The sequence below is a fragment of the Loxodonta africana genome, chromosome 1 (assembly GCF_030014295.1).
Source record: "Loxodonta africana isolate mLoxAfr1 chromosome 1, mLoxAfr1.hap2, whole genome shotgun sequence".
Lineage (NCBI taxonomy): Eukaryota > Metazoa > Chordata > Mammalia > Proboscidea > Elephantidae > Loxodonta > Loxodonta africana.
The window spans coordinates 105,651,038-105,671,614 of record NC_087342.1 but is presented as its reverse complement, the minus strand read 5'-3'; the positions used below and the strand labels follow the sequence as shown (position 1 = coordinate 105,671,614).

The window sequence follows — 20,577 nt, the reverse complement described above, 5'->3', positions numbered from 1 at the left end:
TTAGAGAAGGAGGCGGGGGTAAAGGGAAACCCAAGCTTGACTTGGAGCGCTGCTCTCCTGCAGCGGCCTTGGTCTTTCTTTGTAGTCTTTGGAGTTCTCTGTTCATTCTCTTCTAAAGTGGCTCTTTTTCCTCACTGTGCTACCCTGCCCAGTCCGAATTGAAGGAAAGAAGCCCTAAAATGAAGGGCACCTTTCTCTATCAGGGTAACGTAGCACTAGAGAGAACTCCCAAGGGCCCTCGAGGGCATTTACCTCCCTAGACTGGGCTTGCAGAGGAGCAAAAGGGAAACCTGGCAGATCCTGGGCCTGGGTTTCTCAGGTTCTGAAGTCTGAGGCTCCCGGCTTTGTTGCAGCTTTGGGAAAAGGGTTCCCGTTCCTACTGGCATTGCCCTGGGATTGAGGAACCGGCTAGACTTGAGCAGTCGGGAAGACAGTGAAAAAGTAACGTCATTGTTGCGTGCCTCCAGAAAATCCATCCCTTCTCCCCACCCCACCCAAGCCAACGTCCTAATGGATAAGGCTCAATTCTTGCCCTCAAATGGTTCAGAGACTGGTTAAATGCATAGATTTGTATAAACAAATGATTAAGATCCAAAACCAAATCAGTTGCCATCTAGTAGGTTCTGACTCATGGCAACCCCATGGGTGTCAGAATAGAACCATGCTCCCTAGGGTTTTCTTGACTGTAAAGGAGCCCTGGTAGCACAACAGGTTAAGCGCTTGGCTGTTAACCAAAAGGTTGGGGGTTCGAACCTACCCAGCCACACTGCTGGAGAAAGAACTGACAATCTGCTTCTGTAAAGATTATAGCCTAGAAAAGCATATGGGGCAATTCTACTCGGTCACATGTGGTCATTGTAAGTCGAAAATTGACTAAACAGCACCTAACAACAACAATCTTTCCAGAATCTCATCACCAGGCCTTTCTTCTGGGTGTGTTTGAACCATCAGTTAGCAGCAGATAGCAAAACTGCTTGCACCACCCAGGGACCTGTGATGATTAAGATACAATGTGATAAATTACACAAACCTAAAGACTACATAAGGAGCCCTGGTGGCACAGTGGTTAAGTGTTCAGCTGCAAACCAAAATTTTGGCCGTATGAACTCAACAGCCACTCCATGGTAGAAAAATGTGGCAGTCTGCTTCTGTAAACATTACAGCCTTGGAAACCCTATGGGGCAGTTCTACTCTGTCCCGTTGTCAGAATCGACTCCAAGGCAACAGAAATGGAGAGACTACACGGAAGGGTATGTTTCAGAAAGGCTACTCCAGAAGCAGATTGGCTACATGAAGGAACTGGAGAAGGCTCCCCAAAAGTAAGCCCGTGGACCTTGCCCAGGAGAAAAATGTTATAAAACAGTGGCCATGAGGATGAAGAAGGGAGGATGGAATTGGGAAATGTGTGTAATCAATGGGATTTAGTGACTCATTGGATTCTGGGGAGATGGGAAGGGAAAGGGAGGAGTTGAGGATAACTGGGAAGTGGTCAGAGATGTTAGGAAGAAAACTGTCACAAGGCAAGGGAAGTAAAAGTGTTTCTGGAAAGGAGAATTGTTCAATAGCGTCAGATTCCAGAGAAAGGTCAAGTAAGATAAAGATCAAACAGCATCCCCGGATTCTGTAGTTAGGAAGTTACTGGTGATCTCTGCCAAGGAAGTCTCAGGAGTGGAAAGGAAGTGGTAGTAGGTTGAGGGGTGAGCAAGAGGTAAGGATGTGATGATAGCAAATTTAGGCTACTGGCTATCTTATAGAAATTGTATTGGGCTTTCAGTGACTAATGATAATTTCCAGGTAACACAAAGTGAACTGGATGCCAGTCATTATTTACAAGGAGAAAATCCTGAAAGGAAATGACATTTATTTCCTGGGTATTTGTGTCTGTGGAGTCCCGGGTGGTGCAAACAATTAACACCCACTCTCAAAAGGTTGGAAGTTTTGAGTCCACTCAAAGGCACCTTGGAAGGCCTGGTGATCTACTTCTGAAAAATCAGGCATGGAAAACCCTATGGAGCACAGTTCTATTCTCACACGTGGGGTTGCCATGAATCAGAGTCCACTAGACAGCAACTGGTCATTTGTGTCCATATGGGTTCCAACCCCAGGCAGGGTAAAACCCATTGTCATCAAGTCGATTCCAACTCGTGACAACCCCATATGTTGCAGAGTAGAACTGTTCCATAGGGTTTTCTTGACTGTAATCTTTACTTGAAGCACTTACTGATGAAAATCAAAGACTACACCCTTCAGTATGGATTATGCCTCAACATAGAGAAAACAAAAATCTTCACAACTGGACCAATAAACAACATCATGATAAATGGAGAAAATATTGAAGTTGTCAAGGATTTCATTTTACTTGGATCCACAATCAACACCCATGGAAACAGCGGTCAAGAAATCAGAAGACATGTTGCATTAGGAAAATCTGCTGCAAAAGACCTCTTTAAAGTGTTGAGAAACAAAGATGTCACATTGAGGACTAAGGTGCGCCTGACCCAAGCAATGATATTTTTAATCGTCTCATATGTATGCAGAAGCTGGAGAATAAATAAGGAAGACCAAAGAAGAACTGATGCCTTTGAAATATGGTATTGGCAAAGAATATTGGATATACCATGGACTGCCAGCACGAACAAATCTGTCTTGGACGAAGTACAGCCAGAATGTACCTTAGAAGTGAGGGTGACAAGATTTGTTATCAGGAGGGACCAGTTCCTGGAGAAGAACATCATGCTTGGTCAGCGAAAAAGAGGAAGACCTTCAATGAGATGGATTGACACAGTGGGTGCAACAGTGGGCTCAAACGTAACAACGATTGTGAGGATGGTGCAGGACCAGGCAGTGTTTCATTCTGTTATACATAGGGTCACTATGAGAAAGAACCGACTTGAGGACACCCTAACAACAACAAAAAATCTTTACAAAAGCAGATTGCCAAGCCTTTCTTCTGTGATCTTGATGGGTGGGTTCAAACCACCAACCTTTAGATTAGTAGACCAGTGTGAACTGGTTACGCCACCCGGGGACCTTCCAGGCAGGATACCAGATGTATTTATCCTTCCCTTTTTTTTAAGGTCCCAAGGAACACTACAGTCCTAAGGCCTAGAGCTTGCCTGCTACTGTATAAAGCAGATATATTCTTTTGGGCCTATCCACTGCCCTCCCAGTCCTTGGTCCCTCTGCGAGGCAGGGGACAGAGCCACATATAGTTTGTTGTTAGGTGTTGTCAAGTCACTTCTGACTCATAGTGATCCTATGTACAACAGAATGAAACACTGACCAGTCCTGCACCATCCTCACAATCGTTGCTACATTTGAGCCCATTGTTGCAGCCACTATGTCAATTCATCTCTTTGAGGGTGTTCCTCTTTTTTGCAGACTCTGTACTTTACCAAGCATGATGTTCTTCTCCAGGGACTGGTCCCTCTTGATAACATGTCCAAAGTACGTGAGACGAAGCCTTGCCACCCTCGCTTCTTAAAGAGCATTCTAGCTGTACTTCTCCCAAGACAGATTTATTTGTTCTTCTGGCAGTCCACCATATATTCAATATTCTTTGTCAACACCATAATTCAAAGGCATCAAATCTTCTTCAGTCTTCTTCAGACATACAGTTCAGTACCACCAAATGAGAACTTTCATCCATGTGAATCCAGATATCTAACACGTTCTTGCATGCTGTTTCGAAGAAGTGTGTCTGGGCTCTTTCAGGTTTAGGACTGGAGGTACTTCCAGGAAAAATAATTAGACAATTGATGATTTCCTGTCAATCTGTGGATAGAAATCTCTCATAACATGCAAATCTAATATTCAATTTTCAAATACTTGACTTTCAAAAATATTTTCAGGAACGCATAACTACGAAGTAGAAGATGTTCAATTGTGAAGGAAAGCAGAAAGTTGGGCAGAGCTAGAAGAGAGGCAAGGTCCAGAGAGTAGATTACCACCATTCCAATCCACTGACTCTGGGTGCAAACGTATTGTTAATAATTGGAAATGTGTGGCCTACAAATCAGTGCGGGTGGAGACAAGGGTGCAATCTCGGTATGTAACACCACAGGTGGGAAGCAGGCTGTTGTATTGGTGCTGATTATGGAAGCAACGACGCCCTCCTCCAGGGTCTCCTAGAGGTTAGGGAATGGGTCTCCGGTTTGTAAGTATTGGTAAGGGGAGAGTAACCGGATTTGGAAAGATGTAAGACCGAAGCTGCTTTGTCTTCGCTCCCAGTTTGGTGGGTGTAGAACGAACAGGACAAGACGTGTTGGAACATGGGTTTTGTGTAGGATGTGTTGGAACAGGTGTGGCCGCACCAAGCACTCCAGGGCTACATGAATCACATGTAGTAATTCAGTCAGCAGCCACTACATATCCACAAGCACGTCTAACACAGGGTTTTATAATCCTACCACTCTCCTGCTACCTTCCCCACAACCCGAAACCTCAGTTCCTACAGCTCCACAGAGGGAGGAGTCGATTCTTTCCTAAACACAGCCCCCAGCACTGGGCCCAGTCGCTCCAGGGCACGCTGACTGTTCAGTGGTCAGTCAATAAACTGTCAAATGCATGCCAGTTAACAGAGAGAACCTTTCTTGCCTACAAGACGCCTGCAAGCACAGGCTCAAAGAGCGCAGGCGTAAATGTTACGTAACCGCAGAGATGCCTGCCATTGGAGCACCTCCTGACCTCTCCGAGGCGCAGTTGCTTCCTATCAGAGCATGCTCGCTGCTCCCGACTCCCCTCCCACTTTCCTCACGCCTCCCCTGGCGGAAGCGGAAACGACGCTCGCACCGTTAGCAAGCCAGCTCCCTGGCTCCGGAAGCCGCCTTCCTTCACCTTCTTTCTGGGTCTCCTGTCACCATGGCTCTAACTGTCTTGCGGGTCCTGGAGCCCTTCCCGACTGAGACGCCCCCCTTGGCCGTGCTGTTGCCGCCCGGGAGCCCGTGGTCTGCGGCGGGGCTGGGCCTAGTGCTGGCCCTGCGGCCTGCAGGGGAGAGCCCGGCTGGGCCGGCGTTGCTAGTGGCGGCCCTGGAGGGACCGAGTGCGGAGACTGAAGAGCAGGGCCCTGGGCCCCCGCAGCTGCTTGTTAGCCGAGCGCTGCTGCGGCTCCTGGCACTGGACTCCGGGGCATGGGTGCGGGCGCGTCCCGTGCGGCGGCCCCCGGCGCTGGGCTGGGCGCTGCTGGGCACGTCGTCTGGGCCCGGGCTTGGACCGCGGGTCGGGCCGCTGCTGGTGAGGCGCGGAGAGGCCTTGCCAGTCCCCGGGCCGCGGGTGCTGGAGACGCGGCCGGCATTGCAAGGGCTGCTGGGCCCGGGGACGCGGCTGGCTTTGACGGAGCTCCGCGGGCGGGCCAGACTGGGCCCGGAGACTGGGGACAGCAGCCGGCCCCCACCTCCGCCCGTGGTGTCCTCCTTCGCAGTTCTGGGCACAGTCCGACAACTCCGGGGAGTTCTGGGAGGGACTGGAGACTCACTGGGGGTGAGCAGGAGATGTCTCCGGGGCATCGGTCTCTTCCAGGGCGAATGGGTGTGGGTAGCCCGGGCCGGAGAGTCATCGAACACCAAACCGCACTTAGCCACGGTGCAGGTCCTGGAGCGACGCTGGGACCTCTCTGAGAGGCTGGGACCCGAGTCTGGGCAGCTGGGAGAGCCCCTCGCTGACGGACTGGCCCTCGTACCTGCCACTCTAGCTTTTAATCTTGGCTGTGACCCTCTGGAAGTGGGAGAGCTCAGAATTCAGGTAGGATACAGCACCAAGGCCAGGAATGATTCCTTTTCCTTCTTTTCTAGGTCTTCACTGAATTGAAAGAGCTATAGAATTAGGCCCTTTACTCCTTAAGATCTTGGATTTTTCACTTAATGTGTCATAGCCTCATTTATCCATTCTTTATAATCAAAATATAAACCTCCACGTTTGGTGATGCACGGGAAGGGCTTTCATCTATTTAGGTGAAAGGTGAGATTCACAATCAAGTTGCTAGGTGTGCATATTAATCCACTCAATCTAATCTGTTCGTCAAATTGCTACTGTAGTTGTTATTAGGTGCTGGTTGTTAGGTACTCTCCGGTGGGTTCTGACTCACAGCTACCCCATGCACAACAGAATGAAACAGAATGAATTGCTACTGTGTACCCAATATTACGGAGCCCTGGTGGCACAAAGGTTAAGTACTCTGCTGCTAACGGAAAGGTTGGCTATTCAAACCTACCCAGCAGCTCCTCCGGAGAAAGGTGATCTGCTCCGGTAAAGATGACAACCTAGAAAGCCCTATGGGGCAGTTCCTCTCTGCCCCATGGGGTCATTGTGAGTTGGAATCGACTCAACAACACCCAGCAAGAACCACCACCCAGTATTATGCTGGGTAGTGTGAAAAATGATACCTCAAGTGCTTTTGCTCATGTTTATCCTTGGCTTCAAATTCCTTCCTATTCTTCTAGCCTAATCTGTTAAAATCCTACCATCTTTCCTTCAAGGCCCGTCTAAAGTCATGCCACCTTCTTCACAGAGCCTTTTATAATCTCCCCGCCACAGAGTTAACATGGCTTCCTCCTCCTGTGGCATTTTGTACCTTTCTTAGGGCTTTATTTGATCCTGCCTGGTTATGATTATGTAATGTGGCTAATCCCTGATTATATGTTGTAAACTCCTTGAATGAAAGAGCTCTTTATTCTCTTTGGTACCTAGTATTTAATATTTAATACAGACAAGATAAGTTTTTGGTTTCTGCCTTTAAGGAGCTTACTTCAAGAAGACGATTGTATTTGCAGGGGACAAGTTTAGTCTAATGTATAAGCACCTCTTTGTCTGGAGCTGCTTGGAAACTCCATGGGGCAATTCTACTCTGTCCCGTGGGGTCACTATGAGTTGAAATCAGCTAAACGGCAATGAGTTTGGGTTTTTTTTTTTTTTTTAATGTCTGGTTTAGACCTGCACTGTCCAATATGGAAGCCGCTAGTCCCCTTGTGGCTATTGAAATTTAATTAAGACTAAATAAAATTTAAAGTTCAATTCTTTGGTTGCTGTAGTCACATTTCAAGTGCTCAGTACCCACATGTAGATACAGAGCATTCCCGTCATTGCAGAAAGCGCTATTGGATGATGCTGGTATAGCAGACTAACGCTCTGGGATGTCAGCAAGAGATAAAAGATGTACATGAGTGGGAGTAGGTATGAGTTTCCTTTTGAACAGAGGAAAAACTTCTGGAGTACTCAGACTGGAGCTCATTCGGCTGAACCAATGCTTTCAGCTTCAGCAAGATCATGTCCTTTTCCCACAGTTTGAATTCCGATAATGTCCACTTAATATCAATCCCAGCAGCTGCCTGGTGTCACTCAAAAGATTTGTGGGGATTAAATGTCTCTACTATTTCACTGGATCTGGGCCAACTTAAAAGTATCACAGAAGGCTTATCTTTACTGGGGTCCTTTTTGGAGTCCGAGCCAGAAAACGAGGTGACATCTCTTTCTGATGCTCATTAGAGGGAGAAGTTTCTGCTTGAGAGGGCAGCATTGTAGGGAAGATACAGGTGTTCAGCTCTGCTACTCCAGAGTTGTGGTTATATGAAGGCTGGAGAATGGAAGTAGATGCATTGACTGTGAAGAGACAGGGCAGAGCCTGACTCTTTGGGAAAATGTTATAAGGTGGTGGTTGTTTCTCTACTAGAGGTACTTGGACGGCTTCAGCACCCCCGAAGACAAAGGAAGCTGCTCAGTGCTGCCTGGGCCTCCGTTTGCCAGAGAGTTACACATTGAAATTGTGTCCTCTCCTCACTACAGCATTAATGGAAATTATGACCATGTTCTTTACCGGCACTTTCAGACACCCAGGTTAGCTGCCTACCCCTTTCAGGAGGATAGTGACCCACCCTCATTGCTTTCCTCTTACTCCATGCCTTAGATCCAAGTACCACAGAGCCTCTGATTAAAAGAAGCCATATTTTAGGAAATATTGTGGCTCGGAGCCTCTTGGTGTGCCAGGCAGACAATAAAAGAGAAATCTGGATCATGAGGTGACTTGAGACATTCTAAACTGAGAAACCTCTTGTATCTGAGTGGATCCCCAAAGAGCCAGGATTCTTGGATCCCTCACTGGTCTCTGATCCCCCTTTCTATCTAGTCTCTTCATGTCCTCCAGCTCATTTTAGGTCTGACTTGTTCTCTGGAGAACTGCTGGGGTTTCTGGGTGGGCAGGAGGCTTCTAAGAAGTAGTCTGCATGTTGGGGGTGGGCATGGGGGGACTGTGTCAGGCACGTGCTCACGATGCCCACTGAGAGCTGACCAGGGCTGCTGCTGTGTTGCAGGGTAGTCCAGGAAGGGGATGTGCTGTGTGTGCCAACAGTTGGGCAAGTAGAGATCCTGGAAGGAAGCCCAGAGAAACTGCCCAGGTACGCAGCTGCCTCCTATCTTACCTCTGGGGTTCTTCACCTGGGTGCAGGAGTTCTATACCTCCCCCAAATTGTCTGCAATAATTTCATGCATGAGAACTTGTTTTGTTGTTGGGTGCGTTTTTCTGAAGAGACAGTTTGTAGCTTCTTCAGATTCTCAAACAGGTATGTGAGAAAAGGTTAAGAGCCACTGCTGCTGACTTTGGGAGGTGTTTATCCTCAAGCTAATCATTGTATGGTGTTCATAGGTAAAGTAAAGCATTAAGATTAATTTCATGACCTAGACCAAGAGGCGATTCCTTCCTTTCCATTCTCAACCACAGTGTTTGGGCCAGGGCTCAGGTGTTTTTCCCATATACTCAACATAAGGAGACCCAGGCTCAGACTTCTCCTCTAATTAATGGATTATACACATGCTGCTTCCCAATCCTATCTCCCAAAAGGGGGCACAGAGGTTGCTGCTATCCTTGAGAAGCCATCTCTTCTGTTTTTCCTTATTCTCAATGGAGAATGAGACATGGACCATAACTGAGCCAAGAACCCAAAACAAGGAATCCAGCTTTTCTCTTCCTACTGTTGACTCTGTCTGCAGAGATTCCATATGAAATGGTGAAGCAAAGAATTAAGAGACAGCTTTGGCCTTATGTGAAGGGGGAAAAATATGACCCTATATCCTAACCAGTTCCTTTATTCTAGACTGATTTCCTATAGCAATTTACTAGGAGGAGGACACAACTGATAAACACAGTAACTCAGCCTTCAGGGAGATCTCAAATAAGGTGGGACCAGCCACAGGAACTTGGGCAAAAGAACATTCATGTCAAGTCTCAGGCCTAGCAAAGATGTGGTGAAACCCATGTGAAATTGTGCACTACAGCTTAGGAGGTAAACACAATTAAGCCTGTGTCTACCATGCTTACTGGTTAATCCACCCTGTCTGGGTCTATACTGTTCTAGCCCTGTAGACACCTACCACCCTCCTTTGGGTGCTAAGCACAGTAGTTCTTTCCCTGAGCATATTCCAAGAAAAGCAGGATTGGGTGGGGTGGGGTTCAAGGACAGATAGAGATGAGTGCTTTAGGGCTTGATAAGGGAAGCCCTAAAGAGAGCTTCCTCTGATCACTGGGAAAGAGTTCCACTGTCAGTGGTGTATAGCTTCTTTAGCCTCTCCCATGTTCCACTTCCCAAAACCAGGCCACACGGGAACCAGCTCCACTGTCTCCTATCTGGCCCCCTGAAGCATAGCCAAGTGTCGTCTAACAGTATCCACATAGATTCTAGAGGTCTGGCTCTTCTGCCTGAGGTTGCCCAGTCTACCCTCCATCAGGAAGTTGTCTCAGCCTAATCCCACACAGTGCTGCCACTCACTGGATTCCTACGCGATGCTTCCCAGCGCTGGCATGATGCACTCTGACTCAAGATGTTTGGCCTGATTGGGATTCTAGGTTGTGGGCCCACCCATCATTTATTTATAATTAATAACAGTAGGATCCAGTTTTCCTTATTCTAGTTTTTACCATAATCACTGCCAACAGTAACAACTAGCAAGAGTTTCATAACCTTGTATGCCTCCCCCTCCACCTTGGGTCACTCCTACCCACCTGAAGGAGCAGCTTTGAGACTGTAGGCCAGTGTGAGCAAAGGGCTTCAAGAGGCCCAGGTGATAGCCTGGCTGTCATTACCTTTCCGCCTGAGGACTAAAGAGGAGCAGGTCATCATGTCTCTACCTGGAAATTTAGGTTAGTAGCCGCAACCTGCTATCCACCCTCTTCCAGGTAGTGAGTTGAATAAACCTAACTCCCTATGACATTAGCCAGTGACTGCACAGCCCTGGCTATGCGTCAGAGTCCCTGAAAGAGCTTTTGAAAAGTAGATACCTGAGCCCCACTCAGACCCATTGAGGCAGAAGCAGAATGAGACTGGGGCCTGTGGGTTTTCTTATTTTCCAAAGGAGGGAGAAATATTTCTTTTTAAAAACTGAGGTATACGTTACACACCATGAAACTCACCCTTTAGAAGTGTACAGTTTAGTGGGTTTTAGTACATTTACAAGGTTGTGCAACCATCGCCACTGTCTAATTCTGGAACGTCTTCATCACCCCAGAAAGAAGCACTGTACCCGTTAGCCGCTACTCCCTGCTCCTCACTTCCCCTAGCACCTGGCAACCACTAAGCTACTTTCTGCCTATGGATTTACCTATACTGGGTATTTTTATATGAGTAAAATCCTACAGTATGTGAGAAAAGTTGATATTTAAAAGCTTCACAGGTAATTCTGGTGTCCAGCCCGGATGGAGAGTCATTAATCATTAGCTGTCATTCCTGAGGAATCTGCCTGCAACTAAATTTTGTGGATTATCACATAAAAGCCAGGGAACTCTTCCTTCTGAGTTTTTGGGGAGCCTCGGTGTGTATGTGTTTGAGGGAGAGACTATTCTGCAGTCAGTGGAAACGATCAAATGATCCATTACTTAGTACAGCAGTGGCTTTTCCCATTGGAGTGGATGGGTGGCCATTTGTCTAGAAACCCCCCAAGCCCCGCAAGGCACTCTTGATGGTTGCCATGGAGGGTGTGGAGGGACCGACATACTTCCTGCCCTGAACACGTGCATGATCCAGCCGTGCCTTGGGAGCATTTATTTGTGCTGCTCTTGAGTTTGTCCTTGCAGTGGGGCCTCTGTGGTTGAGACAGCTACCTTGTCCTCAGGAAGTGGGTATGTGGGCCTTGGGCATGAGGTTCATTGGGCCTCTTTCCTGTAGGTGGCCGGAGGTGTTTTTTAAGGTGAAGAAAACAGTTGGAGAAGCCCCAGAGGAGCCAACCAGTGCCTACTTGGCCGACACCACCCATACCTCCTTGTACATGGTGAGGCCCAATAGGGATAGGAGTAAACCTGGGGGAGGGAATAGAGGCATCAGCCTGGAGCTTCCTCCCACCTTCACAGGCGGGTGCTACCCTGAGCCCTGTTCCCGGGCTGCCTTCAAAAGAACACACTCTCTGGAGTAGCTTGTCTCCCCCAGGCCTGGAGGCCCTGGTGACCGAGCTCTGTGCTGCCCTGAAGCCTCGCCTCCAGCCAGGGTGAGTGAGGCTGCAGCCTCAGGGTATGGAGATGTCCCTGCTCAGAACGTCCCTGGAGGTGCAGTAGGCCAGACTAGGAGTTCCCAGTGCTCCTGGCCAGAGTGGAGTAGGGAGGCCCTCCCTCAAACCAGAATGCCCAGGCCACCAACCCATGTCCTTTCTGAAAGCAAATCCTCAGGCTCCCGTATCATTGGCCCATGTATAGACACAGACCCCCCCCGCCCACCAGTTCCTCTCAATAGGTCGAGACCAGACGTAACAGTCAAGGAAAGCTCCACTGAAGGCACAGTGATGACAAAAGGGAACTAGTCTCTGGCTGCGGGATATGTTCGCTGCCAGAGCTCCATAGGTGGCGTGGGAAATATGGCCTCACCATGTGGAGACAGTCCTGGTGGGGCATGGGGTGGCTCGGGAGAGAGAAACAGGGTGTGTGCTTTCTAAATCCAAGGGTCCCCATGTTACTGGGGATGCCAAGATTTGGGCTGGTAGAGGAGATGGGGTCTCTTCTCTGGTTGCAGGGGTGCTCTGCTGACAGGAGCGAGCAGTGTCCTTCTACGGGGCCCCCCGGGCAGTGGGAAGACCACAGCAGTTACTGCTGCCTGCAACCGCCTTGGGCTGCACTTACTGAAGGTGAGAGTACCTGAAGAGTAGAGCCAACTACTTTCCCTCTCAGATGCAGTCTGTCTGTCTTTCTATGTTTTGGCCTACTAGCCAGGCCCTAGCACCTCAGTCAAGTGAGTCAGGCATATTCCCGTGATGCTCAGCTACTGAGAAGTGCTTTCATGAGAGAAGGGGTTTTAAGATTTTGGGTGACAGTTCAGAATCCAGGAAATAGCACTAGGGAATGGGTAAGGAAGAGGTGGGACTTTGGCTGTGTTACCCTCTTAATCCCTGCCTGCCAAAAAAAAAAGACGGCCTGCATCTTCTGACTCATTGTCCCCTCTCCCTGCCCAGTCACAGCTCCCCCTTGCTCACATGCTCACAGGCCCATTGGGCTCCTCTCCCAGGTACCCTGCTCCAGCCTCTGTGCAGACAGCAGCGGGGCTGTGGAGACCAAACTGCAGGCCACCTTTTCCCGGGCCCGGCGCTGCCGGCCGGCAGTGCTGCTGCTGACAGCTCTGGACCTTCTGGGCCGGGACCGCGAGGGGCTAGGTGAGGATGCCCGTGTGGTGGCCACGCTGCGTCACCTCCTCCTCGATGAGGACCCACTCACCAGGTATTTATATAGAGCTGGGCCTGTTAGCAGGGCAACGCCCAGCTCTCTTACTTCTCTTCAGCCTTTTTGGTCCTTTATTCCCTGTGGCCCCTCAATGACTTCTCGGACATCTACGCCCATTTGGCTGCCCTCTAGGCAGACCTGTGTGAAGGCCTTAGCGTGTCCAGAGAGAGCAAGATGTGGTCCCACCCCTGGGAAACACTGGCTTGAAGAAAAGTGAGCCCTTCATGTGATGGGGGAGAAAGGTTCCCCTCTCAAGGTTTTCCCATGGACCCTCATCCAAGAACCTTTGGGGTGCTCATCTCTGTCCCATCCTGGCACCCACCTCAACACCCTCACCCTCTGCACCAGCCTCAGGATGAGGCAGTGCTCAGGAGCTGCCAGCCACGGTCTTGCCTTCAGCGCCCATTTGCCTTCTGTGTAGCTGCCCTCCCCTGATGGTTGTGGCCACCACAAGCCGGGCCCGGGACCTGCCTGCTGATGTGCAGACAGCATTCCCACACGAGCTGGAGGTGCCTGTGCTGACAGAGGGGCAGCGGCTCAGCATCCTGCAGGCTCTCACTGCCCACCTGCCCCTGGGCCAAGAGGTGAACCTGGCCCAGCTGGCACGGCGGTGTGCCGTGAGTACCATGCAGGGTGCTGGGCCTCCCTATGTTCCTTGTCCCAGGAACTCAGTCCTGCCACCCCGCAAGCGGAGGGGTAGAAAACCCTACTGCATCCACGCTGGGCCTCTGCTGCTGACAGGGGGACCACTTCCACATCCCCCAAAGGTTCCCACCTACTGTACCCTGCTCATCTGCCCTTTCCTCTGGTTCCCCAGGGCTTTGTGGTGGGGGATCTCTATGCCCTTCTGACCCACAGCAGCCGTGCAGCCTGCACCAGGATCAAGAACTCAGGGTAAGGAAACTCTGGCACAGGGTGGGGAAGGAGGCAAGAGGAAATATGGGCTGGGGCCTGGCGAGGAAGGGAGAAGGGAACAGGACCCTGGTGGGGAGGAGGCCTTAGGTGAGATCTTTCAGAGGCTTCCTGAGTTTCTCTTTGCAGTTTGGCAGGTGGCTGGAGTGAGGAGGATGAGGGGGAGCTGTGTGTAGCTGGCTTCCCCCTCCTGGCAGAGGACTTCGGGGAGGCGCTGGAGCAGCTGCAGGCAGCACACTCCCAAGCTGTGGGCGCCCCCAAGGTAGACTCCAGGCCCTTGGAGGTGGAGCAGGAGCTCCTCCTCCAGAATATCCCCAGCCATGCACCCTCCGTCTCCTAGATCCCCTCGGTGTCCTGGCACGATGTGGGCGGGCTGCAGGAGGTGAAGAAGGAGATCCTGGAGACCATCCAGCTCCCTCTGGAGCACCCTGAGCTGCTGAGCCTGGGCCTCAGGCGCTCAGGCCTCCTGCTGCATGGGCCCCCTGGCACTGGCAAAACCCTTCTGGCCAAGGCCGTGGCCACTGAGTGCAGCCTTACCTTCCTCAGGTGGCCAGGGGCCTAGAAGGGATGCTGGGTGGGCTGGGGGCTGCAGCAGGCTGGGAGGGGTGGCCCGAGAGGGCGATTGTATGTATCTGCATCTGGCAAGTCTCACCTCTCACATCCTCTCATTCAGCGTGAAGGGACCAGAACTCATCAACATGTACGTGGGCCAAAGTGAGGAGAACGTGCGGGAAGGTGAGCAAGCAAACCCTGGTAGTCCTGTGTTGCTTCCCTGCCCCACTTCCCCAGGCTGCTCATGGTGGTTTCTAGTCTGCCATTCCACAAGTTGGGTTCCTGCCCAGCAGAGTCTAGTACCTGGAGTGCTGGGGATGAATGGTCAAACCTCAGTTTCCTTCCTTCTTTGCCCTGGCTTCAAGCCCCACCCCCGTGAACTTCCCCCTCCCATGGGCCTTCTCTCTCCCCTCAGTGTTTGCCAGGGCCAGGGCTGCAGCTCCATGTGTCATCTTCTTTGATGAACTGGACTCCTTGGCCCCAAGTCGGGGGCGAAGTGGAGACTCTGGAGGAGTGATGGACAGGTGGGGTCTGAGCAGGAATGGGATCTGGGGTCTAGAATGGGAGGGATGGGAGACAGGTCACAGCCAACTCTGGACCAGAGCCCAAAGATACAAGTTCCTGTCCTTCTGGTTCTCAGATACTGTAAAAAAAAAAACGAAACTCCTTGCCATCGAGCCGATTCTGACTCATAGTGACCCTATAGAACAGAGTAGAACTGTCCCGTAGGGTTTCCAAGGAGTGCCTGCTGGATTCGAATGACCTTTTGATTAGCAGCCGTAGCGCTTAACCACTACACCACCAGGATTTCCTCAGATAGTATAGCGGAGGCTAAAAGCAGGGCATTGTTGTTGGGTGTGGGACATGAGGGAGAATGGGGGCCTGCATGGAGGGATGTGCAGGGCATGACTGAACAAAAGGCCCTGTTGAGAAAACTGGTAACAAGAGGCACACAGGACCAAGGGCTCTCCAGCCTTCTCTTCCTCCTTTCCAGGGTGGTGTCTCAGCTCCTGGCCGAGCTGGATGGGCTTCACAGCACTCAGGATGTGTTTGTGATCGGAGCCACCAACAGGCCAGACCTCCTGGACCCTGCCCTGCTGAGGCCTGGCAGGTGGGTACCCCATACCTCTCACGTCCACCAGGCCACCCCCATTTGGGCCTGTCCCTCAACCCCCACCCTGTATCTCCTCCACCCCTCATGGTGGGGTTCCCTGGTGCAGATGCCAGCCTAGGCTCCTGAGGGAGGAGGAACTTGACCTTCTCTACCTGTCTCCCTAAAGATTTGACAAGCTGGTGTTTGTGGGCGCGAGCGAGGACAGGGCCTCCCAGCTGCGGGTTCTGAGCGCCATCACACGCAAGTATGCCCTGTTAGAAGATTTCCAAAGGGTTCGGGCCTTGGGATAGACTAGCTGGCGAGCTTTTGAAGGAGTAGGCGATGCCAGCAATAATGCTCTCTCCTGTCTCCCCACCACAGATTCAAGCTGGAACCCACTGTGAGCCTGGTGAGGGTGCTGGATCACTGCCCTCCCCAGCTGACGGGCGCTGACCTCTACTCCCTCTGCTCTGACGCTATGACAACTGCCCTCAAACGCAGGGTTCGGGACTTGGAGGAAGGTGAGCCACTCGCCAGCCCCAGAAGTCAGCCAAAAAGCAGGTGGAAGGCAGGCCTGGTTCTGGATTGCAGAGGAGGGACCGTTTACATCTGGGGGATTCTGGACAGGAAGGTGCCTCCACCAGGACTCTCCCTGCCTGGGCATAGATCTGTTCCCCAGCTGGCATGGGGACTCTGGCCTTGACTGGCCCTTGTCACTTCCCAGGGCTGGAGCTGGGGAACCCAGCACTGCAGCTCACTATGGAGGACCTACTGCAGGCTGCCGCCCGGCTGCAGCCCTCCATCAGCGAGCAGGAGCTGCTCCGGTACAAGCGCATCCAGCGCAAGTTTGCCGCCTGCTAGGAGCCTCCTGTGGCCCGGGACCCACCCACAGTGGCTAAAGGTGCTTCAGTAGCCCCACAGAGACCTGAGAGCAAGGAAGAGGCTCTTCTCAGGCTATTTCCCACCCACCTGAAGGCTGCCTACTTCCAGGAGCTCCCCTAGGGTAGAGTGGCATTGGGAGTACCAGGAAGAGCTCAAGAGGCATGCCCTGTCTACCTGTCCCTCCTCCCAGGCCAGCTCCATGAGGTCAGTCTGCTCAGGAGGAGGGGCCAGTGCCTGGGGTTCTGGGGATTGGCCAGATCCGAGGCTGAAAATAAAGTGTATGCTGCCCTCTGCTGGTGTCATTTGGTGAAAGATTCATAAGGCACAGAGCCATGTGGTGAGAGAAGTAAACCCTAGGGGCAGGCATGCAGCGGTGGGTACCATAGGAGCCTGATCCTTCTGACATAAACACAAGGCATATGGGAACTGAAAAAGGCACAGATTCTATTCTTAGCCCTTCCGTTTGCCTGAATTCAAATCCTTATGCCCACCTGTAGTTGGCCCCTCCCCACACCCCCGGTATCTGCCCTGCTGTCTGTGCCCACGTCCCAGACAGCCCGGCATTGCCTGGGCTCAGGGCTGTGGAAGCTGCGGCTGCACTCAGTCTGTCTTCTTGAGCACGTGGATGAAGTAGCAGGGAACATAGGCCTGGCCCGGCTTGTAAGGCTTGAAGTCACCCAGGATGCTGTGTTGGCACTTGCCCCCGAAGGCTGCTTGGAGCAGCTCTGTGAAGGGTGCCAGGCAGTGTGGGTAGTAGGAGAGCCGGAACTTACTGCAACAGAGCCCCAGGAGACCTTGAGGGCAGGTGGCCCAGCTGTCCTCCCCCTCACACCCCTGCCTAGCCCTGTGGGTACCTCATGCCAGGAGACCCAGCCTGGCTGGCCCCAGGCACCTGCACTGTGTAGTCCAGGGTCACCATGTGGACTTTGTTGTTCACTGTCAGCACCGATGTCGTGATGTCCTTGGTCAGGTCACTCTGCAGGCCATGGTACAGACAGTATTAGCCTCTGCAGCCCACGGTGGGGCCCCTGGATCACACCTCCCACTCTGAGCCTTCCTCCCCCAGTGAGACCCACCTTATAGTAGATGTTCTTCCCTGGGGGTGCACAGCCTGTGCTGAGGATGTGGTCGTAGTTGCGGTGGTCAATGACCAACAGGCCCCCCAACCGCACCATGCTTGCAATGTTCTTCAGTGCCAGCTGGTGCTCGCTTTGGTCCCCTGAGCTCCAGGCAGGGGCAGGGAGGCTCAGTCTGCTCAGGACCCTCTAGCACCCATCTCCCTCCCATCTCTCCCTCTCCCTCCCCAGGGGTACCAGTGCCAAGGCAGAGAAGGGCAAAGCAAAGAATCCACTTTACAGGAAAGCAGGCACCCAGGGCAGGGATCTATAGAAAGGGATATAGCTCAGGGCAAGAACCATGCCCAAGGCCACACCCTCTCTCACCTTTGCAGTCTGGCAAGTGGGCAAAACTGTTTCCAAGGCAAATGACAGCATCGAAGCCACCCCCTGGTGGCTGGGGCACATCTTTGTCTAGAGTCATCCAGTTAGCTTCTTCAATAACTGGGAGCCAAAAAGGTGAAGAAGAACCAGAGTAACACAGTTTACATGGTACCAGTAGCACCCACCTCCAACAAATGCAGTCTTGCCTCTGTTTCCTCTTCAAAACAGGCACTCCCCATTCTGTTAGGGGGAGGGGATCATTATGTACATGGAGGGTGAGCAGGAAGAGAGGCCAGGGGAGGAGGAGGGCATAGTTGGGAAAGAGGAGTCCGTGCTTATGGGTTTTCATTCATGGGGGGAGGTAAAGGACACAATAAACACAGTTAAGGTAGTTCTTCACGCCTTGTCTTTCTTCTAATGCCTAACCCTCCCTTATCTGGCAAGTGACAGTAATTTTTCTTCTGATCTTACTGTCCCCCTGGGGGTGGGACACCCCATCCATGGACTAAAGGAGCCTAGAGCAGAGAGAACAATGTCCCTGAGAGCTGGGCTGGGGAGGGCTTGGCTGACCCGGCATACCCCACTCGTCGAAGCCAGGCTCGTGCCGCCGGTCCCAGCGCTCTTTAAGTGCATATTTCAGCATCCTGTCACTGGCATCCACGCTGGTCACGCTGAAGCCCTCTTCCACCAGCATGATGGAGTCCACCCTGGGCAGAGCCGGGGATGAGTGGCAAAAAGGGGCAGTCAGGGGGGCTGGGAGGACAAGGAGGAATCCCTGTGCTGGACATCTCTGCTTCCTCAACCCATCAGAGTCCATTCTTCTGCTTCCTTTTCCTGGGCCTTCTCTGCCGACCTCAGATGACCTCACAAATCTGCTTATCACCAGGTAGCAACTTTTTCTTTATCACCTATTCAGATCCAGGCACTCAACAAATGTGCAACCCTGTGAGGTGGTGTCTCCATTTTAGAGATGGGCAAGCTGAGGCTGGGGGAAATTAACTTGGGCATAGGAGGAGGCAGTTTAGTATGCACACGCCAGCCAGACCCTAACCAACCTCACTATCCTTCACCTCTCCACTACATGGGGGTCCTTGCTTCTCTGAGACTTAATGTGCCCAACTGTAAATGGGGAGTTCACTGCTTACCTCACAGGGTTTTGCGAGATTTTAAAAACTGATGTGTCAAAAGCTCCGGGACTGCGCTTGGCACAGGCCAACGACGAACAAATGTTATTTGATAACATTGCCCAAGGCCAACCAACGCTCAAGGAACAACGCAGGAGCCAGGATTGAACTTGGCGTCGTCGGTTGGGGCTTTTCCACCGCCCCGGGAGCCCTCCCGCCCGGCCCACCGTTGCGCCCGCACCCTCCCTCAAGCCCTCTCTTCTCGCCCCTCTATGGTCGGCCTCCCCCCCGTGTCCTCTTCGTGCCCGTTCTGCCGGGACAGAGGGGGAGCTGCCCGGACGTGCCCGGCGGTGGTCCGAGCCGCCCCGCCGCGCCCCCCACCAGCCCGCCGGGCTCACCCCGTGCCGCAGGCCACGTCCAGCACCCGCTGGCAGCCGTGCTGGCGCAGCAGCCCGAGCAGCCAGGCCTTGTACTCGGCCGTGCGGCTGCGGGTGTCCCCGATGTAGAGCTGCCACACGCGCGCGGCCTCCCCGTCCGCGTACTGGTCCGGGAGCCCCTCAGCCGCCACCCCCAGGGATCGGGTCCGGTACACGCTGTCCACCATCCTGCGTCACGCCGAGTGCGGCAACCACTCGCTCGCACTTATAGCGTGCGTGGCCGCTGCCGCTGCCGGGGCCGGGCGACCCCACCTGCCAATGGCAGGTGAGCTCGGGATACGCCCCTGCTGGGCTCTGGCCCCGGCGTGGGCTGCCAGGCGGTGAAGAGGGTGCAGCCTCGAATCCTTGACCCGGCCCTTATTGTCAGGCTGAGGACCCAACCCTCTGGTCACTCCCACAGCGGGAAATGACCCTCCTGCAGTCCCAGCCCTCTTCCCACTTAACGTGGTCGCCAGGAGGACAGGGGAGGGTCTGGGAGAGGGGACCAGTGAGATTGCTCACTCCATCTGCACCCATGCTGGATAGAAAGGGAAAGAAATTTCCAACTTCAAAATTTACAGAGCTGAGCGCCCGGGGGGCAGGCGGGGACCGTCCCCAGCGAAGGAAGTATCAGCATGTCTAAGGAAAGACTGCCCAGTGGAAAGGGCCTAGGAAAGGGAGAAAATAGGAAGTCTGTCCATCCAAGTCCAGGAAAAGAGAGCCCTGGCCCAAGGAATAGTCCCGCCCCCTTGGAGGCCAGTGTGCCTTTGTGGTGTAGGTGACGCATTAAGCTTTTCCCTGAGCCACCTATGCTGGAGTCTGGTGGCTTCCTTCCTATTCTTCCCCCTCCTATCGCCCTTAAAAAGACCATCGGCTTTTCACGGAGGTGCCCGCAGGGAGGGAAGTGTGGAGTCAGGGGTGAGGGTGATTGGAGCTCTTGCTATTTTATCGCTTCTTGCCAGAGCGATATATCGGTCCTTTGGTTTGGTTACGGTAAGCCCACCCTTCCTCCCCAGAGCAGTAGGCTTCTCTTCGGAGAACAAAATCCTGGGCTGATGTGGATTCCCTAAGACGATGCCACCCAGCAAAGCCTGAGACATGGAGAAAAGCCCTCCCTACCTGACTTTGTTCTTCTGGCTGCAGAAAGAGTTACGGAATTTAGAGCAAAGGAGGCTCCCTCCCCTAACCACCTTAGCCTCCATAGAATCTCGGAGCTGGACGAATCCCCAAAATCATATAGTAATCATTCTGAACTTTCTATTTTATGTGAACTGCCTCAAACAGGTCTATCCATGTTCAAGTCAAGGAGCCTTGTGCTCACACTGACCCAGGTCTTTGGCAACAGGCTAACAAAGGCATTGTAGTAGGGATGTGCAAGTAAACTCAGTTACTCTCTTAGCAGAATATTCCGGGGGAAGTCCGCCTCATGACCCCTAGGCTTAAAAAAAAAAAACTCATGTTAAAAGAATTATTCTCTCAG

General features: G+C 52.3%; 2 protein-coding genes across 4 annotated transcripts; one reads left to right on the top strand and one right to left on the bottom strand.

Moving 5' to 3' along the window:
• The first annotated feature begins 4,750 nt into the window (after nucleotides 1-4,750).
• On the top strand, nucleotides 4,751-16,409 carry PEX6 (peroxisomal biogenesis factor 6). Of its 3 annotated transcripts, XM_003403906.4 has the most exons (17): nucleotides 4,756-5,739; nucleotides 7,664-7,827; nucleotides 8,301-8,384; nucleotides 11,145-11,247; nucleotides 11,327-11,460; nucleotides 11,979-12,090; nucleotides 12,468-12,676; nucleotides 13,101-13,296; nucleotides 13,497-13,573; nucleotides 13,721-13,853; nucleotides 13,932-14,137; nucleotides 14,265-14,326; nucleotides 14,559-14,667; nucleotides 15,138-15,254; nucleotides 15,424-15,501; nucleotides 15,618-15,757; nucleotides 15,961-16,409. In XM_003403906.4, exons 1-17 carry the CDS (start codon nucleotides 4,861-4,863, stop codon nucleotides 16,095-16,097), a joined length of 2,940 nt encoding a protein of 979 aa, XP_003403954.2. In that variant the 5' UTR covers nucleotides 4,756-4,860; the 3' UTR covers nucleotides 16,098-16,409. The 3 variants fall into 3 exon arrangements, with proteins under 3 accessions (XP_064142358.1, XP_064142353.1, XP_003403954.2); XM_064286283.1 differs by lacking the exon at nucleotides 15,961-16,409 and having other exon boundaries at nucleotides 4,754-5,739; nucleotides 15,618-15,954; XM_064286288.1 differs by lacking the exons at nucleotides 14,559-14,667; nucleotides 15,424-15,501; nucleotides 15,618-15,757; nucleotides 15,961-16,409 and having other exon boundaries at nucleotides 4,751-5,739; nucleotides 15,138-15,250.
• GNMT (glycine N-methyltransferase) lies at nucleotides 16,401-20,508 on the bottom strand. Its single transcript, XM_003403907.4, has 6 exons — nucleotides 19,080-20,508; nucleotides 18,137-18,264; nucleotides 17,561-17,677; nucleotides 17,195-17,337; nucleotides 16,973-17,094; nucleotides 16,401-16,890 (listed from the first exon to the last, which is right to left on the bottom strand). The coding sequence occupies exons 1-6, from the start codon at nucleotides 19,283-19,285 to the stop codon at nucleotides 16,719-16,721; spliced, it is 888 nt and encodes a 295-aa protein (XP_003403955.1). The 5' UTR covers nucleotides 19,286-20,508; the 3' UTR covers nucleotides 16,401-16,718.
• Nucleotides 20,509-20,577: the final 69 nt, after the last annotated feature.